The 15,557-nt window shown below is 32.4% G+C and overlaps 1 protein-coding gene across 4 annotated transcripts in view; it reads right to left on the bottom strand.

Annotated features, from left to right (window-relative positions):
* Positions 1–1,203: 1,203 nt before the first annotated feature.
* Positions 1,204–15,557, bottom strand: part of LOC113397642 (uncharacterized) — a 113,631-nt gene continuing 99,277 nt past the window's right edge. For all 4 annotated transcript variants that reach the window (XM_026636061.2, XM_064218465.1, XM_064218466.1 and 1 more), the window contains 5 exons: positions 14,838–15,221; positions 6,298–6,582; positions 5,765–5,923; positions 4,874–5,011; positions 1,204–4,313 (listed from right to left, as the gene is read on the bottom strand). In XM_026636061.2, coding sequence (XP_026491846.2) covers positions 3,975–4,313; positions 4,874–5,011; positions 5,765–5,923; positions 6,298–6,582; positions 14,838–15,221 — 1,305 coding nt within the window. In that variant the 3' untranslated portion in view covers positions 1,204–3,974. The remainder of the gene's footprint in view (positions 4,314–4,873; positions 5,012–5,764; positions 5,924–6,297; positions 6,583–14,837; positions 15,222–15,557) is intronic.

The raw sequence follows: 15,557 nt of genomic DNA, 5'->3' as shown, positions 1-15,557 counted from the left end.
AAAATTTTAAAACCATACTGGTGATTTTTATTTCATTTTGCGATTTCTTGATTGACAATATTGTCTCCCGGTTACCTTGGAAGGGTATTATTGGTCTTAATTACAGTAGATTAAGGAAGTTTTTGTTAAGAAATCATGTTCAAAAGGGCCTAAGCCACCCGTACGAGGAACTAAACTACAATTTTTTTTTATAATTTCCAAGCAAAGGTTGCTGTCATACAAGCAGCCAGAAGTCTATCAAACTTGCTTTTCAACTAGCTTATGCTAGCGCTGCCCTCAATTAAACAGGATAGTCAAGCAAATACATCACAACAGTAGTCCTTTATAATTAAATAGCAAAATCATTTTCTTAGATAATTACTATATTGACTATCAAGGAGTATTAATCAGACAAAAACTCTTATTGGCTTTTATCTACCTTGTCTTAAGCCCAATAAGCGTTCAGGTGCAAGATGCTCTGGCGATCTCTGCTTCACACATATGTTCAAAAGTATTTCTTTGACCCCTCCCTTGTGTACAAGATATGCCCGGGCTTTTTGCACCCTTTTGTATTTGAATTAATATCAATTTTATCCTGGCTATTATTACGATTATTTGACAACTGATCACTGATTTACGTACCTATTTCTCTTGAAAGTTTTAATAATTGTAGCGAACCCAAATTTTATTTGGTCACGATGCTCCTTCGCATCTTGTCATGATTTTTGCACTTGCTCTTTAATATTATATAGTTAAAAGGCTCATTAATATTAATATAGAACTATAGGTAGAAATTCATCCCTATCTTTGCTATAATGAGAAATTATTGCAACAAAGTATGTATACATATATGTAGATTTTCTACTAAATAAAATTAATTTGCCGCAGAAATACTTAGTATTGTTGGATTCCAATTTGAAGGGTCAGTGAGCCAGTGTAACATAACATCTTAGTGGCCATGGTTAAGAGGGACTGGTGATATAAGAGATGGTTGATATTTCTTAAAGTATCGATTTTTATATTTAATATTTCTGTATTGCGGTAAGAAATACCAAACAAATTGATTTGCGTTACACTTATAATCCAGTGTGCCGGCGCCATTAAAGCTAAAAGGCCTCAGATTGCCAAGGATATATACATTTACTATAGGCCTCTTGAATGTAAGTCGTACGTCGGAAATAAATAAAAAAAAAAAAACAATCACACAGAATAATACTCCAAGTATATATTTAATCGTTTATTATGAGCATTTTTATGTACAATAGATACTCATTTGGATAATTTCAGCTAATATAGTGTAGAATAGTAGATCTACTATAAATAAAAGATAGGTAAACAACCAATATACTTTATCTATAATCATATATCAAGGTACTTAGAAGCGAGTTTCAAGGAGGAATAGTTAAAATATTTAAAAGCATGCAGTTTGTATATAATAATAAATACGGTTTCGTGATAAATTATATAGCAGATATATATATATATCTTTTTTAAATTTAAATAAGTTATTTATGAAATAATATTTACACAATATAAATATATAAAATTACACAAACTACTTAATGAGAAAACTTCGTTTTGACGGCAGTGTTTCATTTGCAAATTACAATAGTATCATAACAAACCATATTTAATGCGATATAATATACTAACTATTATATAATGTATTCTATAAATCTTTGGTATACATTTTTTTTTAATAAAATATCTACTAAAATTATCTCTACATTATATTTGAATGTATATGAGCTATTACAATCATAAGTACATATTTTTTTATAATCGAACACTATAAAAATTATTAGAGTCTGTTTCGGTTATAATGTATCAAAAACGTCTGTCAATAAATAATTTGACTACATTAAAAAAATAACATGTATTGTCATTAATTGATATTTAAAAAAAGAACACTCCTCAAATATTACCATTGTCTAATTTAAAAAAAAAAAAATTCAAAAGTTCATTTTAAAAAGGAATAACATTCGAAATAATTGTTCGAGAATGTTCTATATTACTTTTTTTGTTCCATAAAAAAATAACTGTTCAATGGATATTGGCGTATCTTACCTGTATTATTGCGTTTTGGCACAATTCGTATTTGCATTATAATATAATATTACTATAATATAAATATCATATTCTACGTCATACCCAACATCGATAGATACAATTTGTAAATTATATATCAATACATTGAAAATCTTAAATAGCATTAAAACTTTAGTATTATTACTATATAAAAAGCTGCGCTACATATAATTTAAATATATAAGCGAAGGACAAAGAGTTCTCAATGAAAAAAACTATGTTTTTTAATTATTTCATTTACTATGTCATATCACATGGTGTACAAATAACTTGAATTCAAATCATATCAACAAAAATACATCATTATAATGACAACAATACCAAAACGAAATTTCATTTACATTAACAGATTATTTTGAGCAAAACTGTTGCAATCATTGTTGAGAAAACATTCAAAAAGTCAAAGACGTTATTTTTTTTTTTTGTCATTTATAAGACAATACGCAACTCACTTATAACCTCACAATATAACTAGAAGTAAAACACGTAGAAGTAACATTAGTACATCGTTCAGAAGTACAAACGATATTATCACCTGTACTTCTAGAGATGATCTGTTTATATATACCCCGGATAGTGGAGTTTCGATCGTTTTATTGAATTATATAACAATGGTATGATATGTTTTATGTACTATACGTTAAATGAATATTTTTTTAATATGTGTCGAACAACCCACTGTTTAAATTCTATGCACACGTTTACTAATACTTATATACAATAATTTGAATTATTGTTAACGTTATATATATAATAAGAAGATTATATTAGGCCAGTATGTGTATCAGACGATTTATCGAATTAATAAATTTCTTTTTAAATCTTTCACTAGGTTTAAGATATTAGAAGACATGGAATTTAATAGATTTCGAGTATAGATTTTCAATAACATGATATTTAAAAACTAGACTTGATGGTGATGATACACCCATCATATGCCATGTTTTATAAGTTATATACCCAGTAAGAATCAATGCAAGGCTATATATAAATACCTAATTCCAATTCGTGACATTTGTGCTTTTATCGAGAGCATTTATTCAATATATAAATAAATATAATATTCGATCAACACGATTGCCGATATAAATAACAAAGCCGATATGATATCACCTTAAACACTAAAATACAAATAATACGATTATTAACTTTACTTGGACCAAAAAACGTTGAAATAGCTGCAGTTAATGAACCAATACCATCACTAGAGAAACATTTTAATAAACAAAAATATACAATAAAAACTACTATAAATATAACAGCCGCTAGTTTTTCACTATTCGATAGCAAAAAACCCCAGTGATTTACCTAATATAGTACAAAATACAAAATGTCCGTGAATAAGGACGCGGTCCATAAAAGCAGTGTCGAAATCCCAATATAACTTACATTAAACACTAAAAATATTACAACAATAAAAACCAAAAGTTAAGTTGGTTTGTTTCGCTATTCGAGAATATATCGATATATCGAAATCGATTGAACGAAATCGGAAGACAAATTAGGGAGTCGAAAAATTTTAAGCCAATTTTTTAGGCCTTTATGCGACACACACGTCAGTAACGGTATCCGAGATATACAGAATAATCTCATAACAGTATTTTGCAATTGATACAATTTAGCTATCGTAATATCATACTTAGTTTTCGATTAGAAGCTTCTGGAAATGATCGAAACGTCATTCGAACTCCGTTTCGCTTCAACGGAATCATTAATCTATTTAATTTTAGTTTAAACATCAACAGAAAATTCATTTTAAGAATTTAAGTTTTCAACAACATCTGCTAAATACGCTACGAGGAACGGTTCGGTTCCGAAATTTTTGGTAAACATTCATGAAACATTAAAGAATTTTTCACTTCAATATTCAAATTCTACACTATCACTAGCGATCGTTACCTCTCCTTTCACAACTCCTCGGTGGACGCGATGGGCGCCTTGAGGAGCGCCGCCCGCGGACTCCTCGAGCCGTCGTTCTTGGAACATTGGAAATCTTCGTTCGACAGCGACGCGGGTATCGGAGCGATCTTCAGTTGGTGTCCGTTTAGCTTTATTTCGGTTATGGAATGTGACCTGCCGTGGTTGACGTTTGGTTTCTCTTTGTTCGTGGTAGTGGTGGGGTCGTGGGTCGGCGTCTTCGCCACGGCTTGAGGAATTCTCACTCTGTTCGCTTGTTCCCGTAGTGCCATCTGATACGCCACCTCGAAGGCCTCGCCTAGTGTCAGTATGACTTCTGTCGCTTGATCCTGAAAAAGATCATTGGAATTTAATTTTACACGTTTTCCTATTTCATTTTTTTTTTCTTAATAACGAGTACTTCGAATAATATATCTCAATTACCATTTGTATCACGTAAAGTCGTCTAACTTGCATTTATATAATGGAATTTTATAAATAATGTCGTGTCGTGTTCGGCACTTTCTTAAAAAAACCAGAACTTTTCGACACACGTTAGGCTCATATCATATGGAGCAGCAAATTACAGTAAGCTCTCCGACAATTTTGATAAATTTAAAGAAGGATGACATTCGAGTAAGTCGCCTTGATAAAAAAAGCATTACATTCGACGAATTCTTATCAATATCAATCAAATACAAACGAGTAACAACAATAACAACCAGTTGTAGCCCGCAGCTTCGCTCGCGTTTTATCAGGTATCAGACATAAAAAGTATGCCTATGGGATATATCCTATCCTTCCTTGGCATCGAGCTTGTTTCATGCAAAATTTTATGGTTTGGCCGTTTATAATGAACGGCATTTATAATATTTGTATAGATGATGAACTGATTCATACGAATACCAACCATAGTGGCGACTCTGAAGACATGGCAATAGTGGCTCCTGGTGGTGTGGTCTTTGGTGATGTAAGCGAAGTGGGTGAGATCGTCAGCGTCTTGACACGCGCAGTGGATATTACGGATTTCATGTTCGCAAACCAGCTCCTAAAGGTAAAGAAGATGACGAACTTTTCAATACTCACAAAAATAAATGAACGGAATCAAATTTAGATGTTTTATTAAGTATCTTAACGATGTACTTTTCTGAAAATTATACTTATACATATGTATATGTGTGTGCACGATACAAGGCATTGGTGTTTGATAAATTGTTATTCTTCTCTCATTAAACAGCAAAAACAAAAATATTTTCGTACGATATTTAAAATGAATTTTCGATTTTTGTTTCGCGGGTACAGAAGCGAGTAACACTAATTATCCGGCCTAACTAACCGTGAAGCCTTCTGACATAAAAATTATCCTCGAAAAATATAATAAAAAAAAACAATCCTTTTTCTGTAAGAAACACAAAGGATAGCCGAGTGGATCGATCAAGTGTGAACGTTGTTCCATAATTAAAAATCAAACGGGCAAAGTCAGGGGTTTCGTTTAGCAACTCCCTGAGGGAGTCACCGTAGGGATTTGCCCTTTGTACGCTTGGTTAATTCTCAAAGAAAGTTTCTTTACAGAAAGATTTTTTCAACGTAAATAAATCCGAGATAGATTATTTGTAGAAATTATTATTAAACAACAAAACGGGAAAGAAAAATTAAAAATAACGTGTTCCTAAATTAAATAGTTGGTAATCAAGAATTCTCCTACCTATCCCTAAGTAACCTTTCCATTGTATAATTTGAATATAATTTCTAATTTCAATAGATTTAGAAACTAATTAATAAATATATCTGACATACTTACTCTAGTTATTGTGTTTAGGAACTTGACCCCTCGGTAACTTATTGAAAGAATAATATCAGGAGAATCACGAGGTTCTTTGGTAGACTTCTTCAACTTCTGGATTGACTTCTTGGTAGATTCTGTCCCTCTTAGTTCTTTCACAACAGTTGATCCAAGATACTGTTAAAAATTATGTATTGATATAAAAATGATTAATTCAGAACCATTATACCATGTACAATTAAATGAAACATTTTATTTTGGCTGGCGATTTATAACGAGCAGTAGCGACTCTTTTTAAGCTCACGCTGCTCTGTAAGAACAGATAAAATGAAAGGCTTGCAAGTTGAACGAAATAAAACTACTAAACTCTGCGTTGAATTTGTTTTGGAATTCAATTGATACCAAGATATTACAAAATGTTCGTCATATAATAAGATTTTTTTTTTAATTTAAAACAATCTACGTCAATTTAACAACAGGTAGTTGAATACTCGTATTATACTTTTCGTTCAGTAGTTCGTTAGTTTATCGTATCTGTTTTTAATACTTACATTAGCAACATAAGTCACAGCGCCTGTGACTAACACAAACGGTTGATGCTTCCATTGCGTTTTTAAAGCTCCAGGCACTCCAACGAGGAGTTCAGATGGCGCTCTGATTTCCAGATCTGACGGTCGAGGAGGTTGAGGAGCGGGTCTGTTTTTCTTACTCCGTTTCAAAGTCTCCCCACCAGGGGGTGCGAGTGAAGGAACCACAGGGGGTGGGACAGGTTTTAAATTTTCTGAAGGAGGTAATTTTTCCTTGATTTCCTCTTTTAATTGTTGAATATTATTTTTCTAAAACAAACGATATGTGTTAAGAAATTAATTTTATAATTAGTCTTGTTTGTTAAGATGTGTATTATACAGCCGTAGTACACTAACAAGTGAACAAAACAAAGGCACGCCGTAGATAAGAAAAACGGAATGATACAACTTTTGTTTTTAACAAAAGAAATACATTAATAAACATAAAATATAACACAATCGCGAAACTCATTACGTAGCAGACGTTGAAGCAACGTAATAACCTATCGAATACCTGAATAAAAAACAGAACGCGCGAAAGAGTACTAATTAAATCAAAAAGTGCCCAACAAAGCCTGAAACAAAAAACGAAAACTGAAACTGAATCAAACAGTTCACACTTCAGAAGTGTAAAACAAAAATGTTCCGACGTAAAAACGCGTTGTAGACGAGCGTGAAATTTTAATTAAGCCTCTAGAAGCGTGAGGCACAAAAGGATATAATTGACAGTATCAACCATCTAATTTGACGAGTGTCATTTGATGGTAATAAAAAATGGTAGAGCAGTGTAGTTGGGCTTTGAATAGAATAATCTTCCGTTGCAGTGAACATCAATGCTAAGGGAGATAGGGCGCTGTTCGGTCTTTCACGTGCACTGGCTTCATCGGTTTTAAGAAATAATTCATTATATCTACACACATTTCATCTTTTTCGATATTTTTCTAATCAAACATTTTTTTATTTTAATAGTTTTCTGAATTTTTGTCATACCTCTAAATTTAATTTATTAATTTTCTTAATCAATTTTGTCATTTGATAAATTTGAATAAGATTACAATAACATAAAAATAAAATATTAATTATATTTACTATGTCAACTGTGCAAGGTACACGCTTTGACTTTAAATACCAAATGTCATTATTTGTACAATATTCGCTCTATTGTTTTATCGAAAGAGGGGGGAATCGCTGTTATGAAGTAACTTCCAAAATATATACGGTTGTATATATTGCGCCGCATAATTTACGATATAGGATGTTAGCCTGCGTTCCAAAACATTCATCTGATTGTGATAAAGCTTTAATAATTTGTTCTGCGTCAATCCCCGAAGATCGTGACTCCAAAAAACCCTTTTGTTCTACTCATGCGAAGCCGTTATGTGTGTATGAACTTAATAAATTCCATAATCACATGACGTAGCTCTACCACATTGCAAATATCAAAATTTATTTCAATTATATTCAATAGTGTAGTGCAGTTATATTAATGTACGGAACCAACGGACGGTATTCATTAGCACTAATAAAACCCCCAACAATTCTATATATTGCAGCTTAAGTAAATGTACATAGATTTTTTCTTTCTACAAAACCTATGTATTCCACCGTTTTCACATCATACCAGTAGTTAGGGCTGTGTAGAGTGGCTCACTCGGCGAATGAATAGCGGTCTGAATAGACGAATTGAGCACTAATTACCCATACAGGGTTGCCGACGTGTGAAATTAAAAAAAAGATCTTTGCTATACCTTTTAAAAATACACGTATAACCATACGGTTTATATACGCATATACGTGAATAGCATTTGTATTTAGGTAAATGTACATATGTTTCAAAAGCTTTCGTCTTTGTTACTATATTAAATTAAGGTTAACATTTTAGATTAAATATATTTAATTGAAGCAAATTAATATCGTATGATACAATTGAATGCTGTTTATTTATACGATCGCTTATAAAATAATGATTTCATTTTAAATGTTTATGTAAATTGAGTGAATACTATCGTTAAAAGCACCCTGGATATATATGGAATATATAAATTTATTATCGATTTAAATATATTAAAAAAGAAACAGCGGATTAATGTCCTATTGTTCGGCCTTATTATTCTATTCTGTTAACATAACTTGGAACTATTTTCCGCTCTATTGAGATTTGATCGATAGATGATACACAATTTCCTCTAACAGCCTGTTACCTCAAAATATTTTCCCTCACTATCGAACACGAGATGCCAGATCCTATCTTGTTAATTTATTACAAGAACATGTAATTCACTCGTTTGACGTCAATAGTCTAAATGAATCCGGCTAAAGTGAGAAGCGTATCTTCATTTTTAATAATATTATACACTACTAACTGACTAACATGACTGTATTTTTAGATGTGGAAAAAGAATAACTACTGTGTTTCTTGCCGATTCTTCTCGGTATAATCTACTTTACGAACCGGTGGTAGCTTCACTTAATACGGTTGGTTAAATGACGATTCAAAAGTGCTTGTAGAAGCCTATTTGAATAAAGTATATATTGATTTGATTTGATTTGACTAAAACCATCTTCGAAATACGCTGAATTTTTTGGTGTAAGGTTTTTGTATATAAGTTTAATATTATTTTCAGTTAAGGAACCCAAAAAGACGTGACGTCATTTTAAGATTTTACGTCTTTCGTATTTTCAATAAATATTTATAACATATCTTATTATTACGCCTACCAAAGAGTTACGTTCCGTAATACGGTGTAACTTTCTTAGTGGTATATTAACCGAACACGTGTCCAATTTGCGAACGATATTACCCGTCATTACAATTTTCTACTTTCAGTCACACCTGGGGTGTTGCCGGGTAACACACGCGTTTAATTAGCAGGAGATGAGCAATTTGAGAGATTACCTTTAACACCCTATGGATTTTACGCTGATGGCTTTTTAATAAACTTCAAGTGACGTGATAGAGAGATTAAGGGTGACACCACACTGGGGTAATAAAATGAAAAAATAAATGTAATCCTTGATGCGAAATAATTATGAACCATTTCCTTATTCTCTCAAAATAAGTAGAACCCAATGATTGTACATCTTTGTTAATATTAGTCGTGTCAGTCTTACATAATCCGTTAAGTTGCAAACGATTAATACAATAAATAAGTTAAATAACATGACTTAAAATGAGAACAGAGACGGAGCCCGGTAGTAAGAAAATTTGAATTTTAACCAAAGACTGCAGGTTCGAACCCGTTTTATAATTTGTGTTTTTAATTCACCTCGTGATCGCCGGTGAAAGAAAGTATAAGGTATTTGCACGTTTCGGGTGAAATTGAAACACTCATTAACAGCCTGTAAATTTCCCACTGTTGGGCTACGGCCTCCTCTCCCATTAAGGAGAAGATTTGTAGCATATTCCTGCACGCTCCAATGCGGGTTGGTGGGTACACATGTGGCAGAATTTCATTGAAATTAGACACATGCAGGTTTCCTCACGATGTTTTCCTTCACCGCCGAGAACGAGATGAATTATAAACACAAATTAAACGAATTCAGTGGTGCTTGCCTGAATGAATATTTGTTTTATAAACCTAGAATCAATCGGTCCGACCTGGGGTTTGATTCCAGGACCTCGAGATCTGCAGCACTATATCTAGCTATTAGACCAACGAGGCAGGCAACTCCGATAGAAAATAAAAAACTAATAATTAATTATAATATTAAGATAGAATTGATTTAGAACAAAATATTTATATAAAATTAAATGTTTTTTGAAAGCTTCTAATAATAAACTTTTAAAAAAATATGTACGATATTATTTTTTTTGCGTGAAAAAGTCTATTATAAAAATAATAATTAAAAAAAAGGTAATACCGACAAGAAACATACGGTGACATCTACTTACATAAACATTAGTTTCCTCTCTTTCTGATAACTCATATACACAAATAATTAAAATTCAAGTAACTTTCTGTGATCCCGAAATAAATGCATTTTTAAGATTACGTAGCTATTTGCAAGTTATGAAAACCGTTACAACCATTTTATGTTTGTCTAAATGTCAGTTTAAACGGGGTTATCATCGAAACGGATAAAAATTACAAATGTAAATATTATTATAAGGAGCATTCCAATATATATTTTAGTCTTTAATTCATCAAAATCGGTCAAATCTATGAAAAGTTATACCAACTCAAGGTTTACCTACTCATTTAATTAACTCGTACAGTATAAACGTAACGCGAGTAAAGCCGTGGGGCGCAGATGTTTTATTAATATAAACGGATATTATGATAATATCAATATCATGATTTGATTCTAAAGACGTAATAAAACGTATATGGGAAGGGATGTCCTGTTTTAAATTAATTCAACGACTGCAATCGTGTCGTTAAGAACGACAAATGGTTTTTAAATGTGATTTGAAATGATTTGAATATCAAGCGAAAGCTTAATAGGTTCTTTTTTTATCGCTGTATTAGCAAAGCTACTAATGAATGTATCTTTGCTAAAGAACAATATTTGCGGTTTCGAGGTTTTGTTTTTTTTTTTTTTTATTGATATTGGCGGGCAAAAGCAAATAATTGTAAGTGGTAATCACAGCCCATAAACATTGGCTCTGTAAGAAATATTAACCAATCTTGAACTGAAATGTTATGTCCATTGCGTAAATAGCTCACTTCCCTTCAAACCGCGACACAAGAAAGCTCAGTATTGCTGCTTGGCGGTAGAATAAATGATCAGTGGGTGGTACCTACCCGGACGGACTTGCACAAAACCGTACCACCAAATAAAACTATGCTTTCTTTCTTACTATTCCTTCTTTCGATAGTTCCGTTCTAATACGTATAAATAACGACCAAAACTAACTCGTTTTCTACATCTCGTAACTTTTAATACATTTAATTTATTTTTTTAGATTTTATTCAATGTTACATACAACCTTGAACTTATTGGTATATCTTATTAAGTAAGTAGTTATAGTAAAGGTTACTCGAGGAAAAAAAAGTATAAAACCGGTCATGAAGATTTGTTCAAATTTCGAACATAAAAGTGGATACAAATTGAAATTCTTTTTTTTTTAAATAATATAACAGGACAAGGGTGCCTTAGTCAATTTAAAACTAATCAATTTGTTTCAACAACTCAAGATTACTCTTTCATCGTAACGCGCGAGCAACAAGTACCAAAGCAACTCCCTCGTTAATAATTCCAATTCGTCATCGGATGTCCCTTTTACGACATATTAATTGAAATCATTGCATATAATGGCAAAACAATAAATTGTATAAATTAGACGGCACCGATTGGCGTATAATTAGATATATTTATATTTCGAATATCCAATGGTTTTGATAGTGATTACGGAACTCTAACCTTGGTTTTTTTTATACAAAGAAGGTTCATATGTTACCAAAGTTAAGTAAATGAGCTTTTATTAGAATTGGAATTGAAAGTAGCACAAATCACTACATCATTGAGCTATTGAGATTCTTATATAAGAACGTCGTTTAATTTATCATATTTCAAGTTACATCTGGTTACTTTTTTTTTAATTATCCGCAGCGTAACATTGTTTTTTCTTAATCTTTATTTGTTAAACGTTGAGCTACAATTTAACATTTCTTAATAATTATGACGATATTTAGATTATGCACTAGTTGTTGTAATTTTTTTTTCACTTTACTTCTACAGATGATTTTACTGCTGGACATAGGTCTCTCCAATTGCACGCCACTGTGGTCTTTCTTCGGCAACTCGCATCCAGCTCTTGCCAGCTGTCCTGCGCAAATCGTCACTCCACCGTGCCTGAGGACGTCCTACACTACGTTTGCCGAGACGCGGTCTCCACTCTTAAAAACTGTTTACACTGATCCTTTTTACTAGTAAAACTTTCGTTATTTCCTCCTGCCGTCGTACAACTTATCTACCATATCACTATCAGTATTCGCATAAAACAAGTACCCTCATATTTTCAGTAAATTTAACAAAGTCAAAGACCAGGAAAAAAAGTACTTTGAACGTGTAACGGTTTTATCTTTCTATTACTCAACGTGTCTGGGAAACTTTATTAATATGCATGATAAGTATTATTATCGAAGTCGGTCTGTACGTGTAGACTCCATCCATGTTTAGAATATGTATATACTTAAATTAGCGAACGGACAGACCAAGGACGTGCTGTTGGCACACTGTCTTATATAAATGACTTATCAAAATTATTTAAAGGTGAAATGAATGCATCGCCAACTACTTAATATTTTATGCTTTTTTAAATGATTTCTTTTACTACTCTTTTACACTTGGTGGTAGGGCTTTGTGCAAGCCCGTCTGGGTAGGTACCACCCACTCATCAGATATTCTTCCGCCAAACAGCAGTACTCAGTATTGTTGTGTTCCGATTTGAAGGGTGAGTGAACCAGTGCAACTACAGGCATAAGGGACGTAACATCTTGGTTCCCAAGGTTGGTGGCGCATTGGTGATGTAAGGAATGGTTAATATTTCTTACATCGCCATTGTCTATGGGCGGTGGTGACCACTTACCATCAGGTGGCCCATTTGTTCGTCCGCCTACCGATATCATAAAAAAAAATTACATACTAGGCAAGCATGATTGGCGCGTTCGTGATCCATAAACATATTATAAGGGATTGCAACTACTTTCGACCACTAATTGGCCTGCAAACCGATAATATATGTTATTAAGTGATGATAAAAACAAAAACAATGAAAGGACTCGTGAACACGCTTCTAAGGCACTTTATTTAAAGCTGGAAACCTTAGTACTGTTATCGTTAGTGTAAGTATAAGCCGAGATGGCCCAGCGATTAGAACGCGTGCATCTTAACCGATGATTTCGGGTTCAAACCCAGGCAGGCACCACTGAATTTTCATGTGCTTAATTTGTGTTTATAATTCATCTCGTGCTCGGCGGTGAAGGAAAACATCGTGAGGAAACCTGCATGTGTCTCAACCTGCATGTATTTCAACGAAATTCTGCCACATGTGTATTCCACCAACCCGCATTGGAGCAGCGTGGTGGAATATGCTCCATACCTTCTCCTCAACGGGAGAGGAGGCCTTAGCCCAGCAGTGGGAAATTTACAGGCTGATTATGTTATGTTTATGTAAGTATAAAATCGTTAGTTATTTATATGTTGAATTAATGGAGTAATTTGTCATAGTTAAAATTACTTGAAAAGCGAATAGTCATATATGTATAAATAGATTTTGATGTATATAAATACTAATATATTATATTAGATTTTAAATTAACATGGTTATCTTTATTATGTCTCTAGATAATGTCGAAATATCGAGATACCATATAAAAATAAAAAGAACATGGTATATATCCCGTGTTAAATACTTGTAAATATATTATATTATTTATTAATAAATCAAATTGTCTTTCGTGTAGTGTGTTCAGATGTATAGAATATTAATTTTAAAAAATAAAAATAATATATTTTAATCGCAATACACAGTTTATTATAACTCTAAAGTATTCGGACCAACACGGTCTGGTGACTGTCAAAGTCAGCAAATGCCTTTAAAAGTATGGTTCAATTTTATTATTATTTGGCGTCTAAACTTTCAACAAGCCCATTTGGGTAAGTAGCCTCTCATCCGATATTATACTGCCAAACATCAAAACTAAGTATTGTTGGGTTCTAGTTAGAAGGGTGGGTGAGCTAGGGTACAGACACAAGTGACATACCACCTTGGATCCCAAAGTTGGTGGCGCATTGGCGATATGATGGTTATTTCTTAGAGCACATATATAAATCAATCAATAAATTCTATTGCAAGTTTTACTTTATTAACTTCGGTAATAAATATATATAGAGATGTCAATTAACCTTGGAGACACTTCCTGTGAATCATTTGTCGAAATCGTCAGAGGCGTTCCGGCTCTTAGCCATACAAGTTGGTGAGATACAAACGCTGTTAAAACATTTCCTCAGGGGATATTCTGCTAGCAAATTGACACTTTATCACAATCGTTTCCGTTTAGCCGTTTCTCTATTCTACTAACGCAACAATACAGTTGCGGTTCGGTTGAAATTGGATCGAGATAGAATCGAGAACGTATCGTTTTAAATTAGTAGAATTAACCACCCGGTTGAGCTATCGAGTCAAGTGAAAAGTTGATTTCAATGGGAGGAGGAGTGAAGATAAAAAAACAAGTTTGACCTTGAATTGATGTAAAATCATTGATCTAGATATGAAATGCGTTTTGAATATTATCGAAACTCTGGAAGTTCATTTAAAATGAATATAAGTAGTGTAGAATAGGAATGATGTATTAAAAATAAATATTTATCGTGAACTATTTATTTTGTCTTACACCTGTCCAACATCATATAGCGGAGCTATTCGCAAATCGAATAAAATATGTAAATATAAGATTTGTTTCTCTACTCCTCCTTCCATTGAACAAAACATATTAAATCTTAATTGAATTTGAATAAAGAAAAAAATAGAGATCATTCGAATTTTAAACCGAAAAAAAAATAAATTAAGAAAGACTTACCAAGTTTTTGAGATCAGTATTAATTTCTTCGATGTTATTAACGGGCCCGTTATGTTCACCGGACACCGAACACAATATCCTTTTCCTATGTCCAGCCTTGTTTATTTCTAGAACTGCAGTCAATTCGACTTCCCAGATCCTCCTCACCCTATCCATATCCACGTATAAATGTTTCCTAAATGTATCACTATATAGTTCTAAATTAATAGTCCTAAGCCAATCATCCACTGACTCGTTTTGGTTTTTACTTATATTATTATTGTTATGGTTATTGCTTATTTCGGTTATTTTAAGAGGTAATTGTGTAGCTGACTCGAGTATCTTCTGTCTGTCGTTCTCTTCTATACCCATTTCACGTAAGTCATTATCGTTTAGGATCCCATTCTGAAAACAAATATTACTCTCCGCGATCAGATAATCAATAAAGATCCATCTAGATAATCCAATCTAGATAATATTTGATATTCATATATTATGATTTGATATGATAGACATGTTGCTAGTGTCTTCATAATTTTATTTTTAATTTGTATTTTTTTTTTAGTATGCCTATAAATTTTGTTACCAGACAGTATCACAATTTAAATTTTAGTATTGCATTTTTCGTCGATATATGGTATTCATAAACAATATAAATATAAATCTGAGTACAATGATATTATAACTATAACAGAAAAAAATTATATTTTACAATTACACTGATGTGTTAATTAAAATTTA

The sequence above is a fragment of the Vanessa tameamea genome, chromosome 22 (genome assembly GCF_037043105.1).
Source record: "Vanessa tameamea isolate UH-Manoa-2023 chromosome 22, ilVanTame1 primary haplotype, whole genome shotgun sequence".
Lineage (NCBI taxonomy): Eukaryota > Metazoa > Arthropoda > Insecta > Lepidoptera > Nymphalidae > Vanessa > Vanessa tameamea.
The sequence above is the reverse complement of the archived record's forward strand: the minus strand, read 5'-3'. Positions and strand labels throughout refer to the sequence as shown.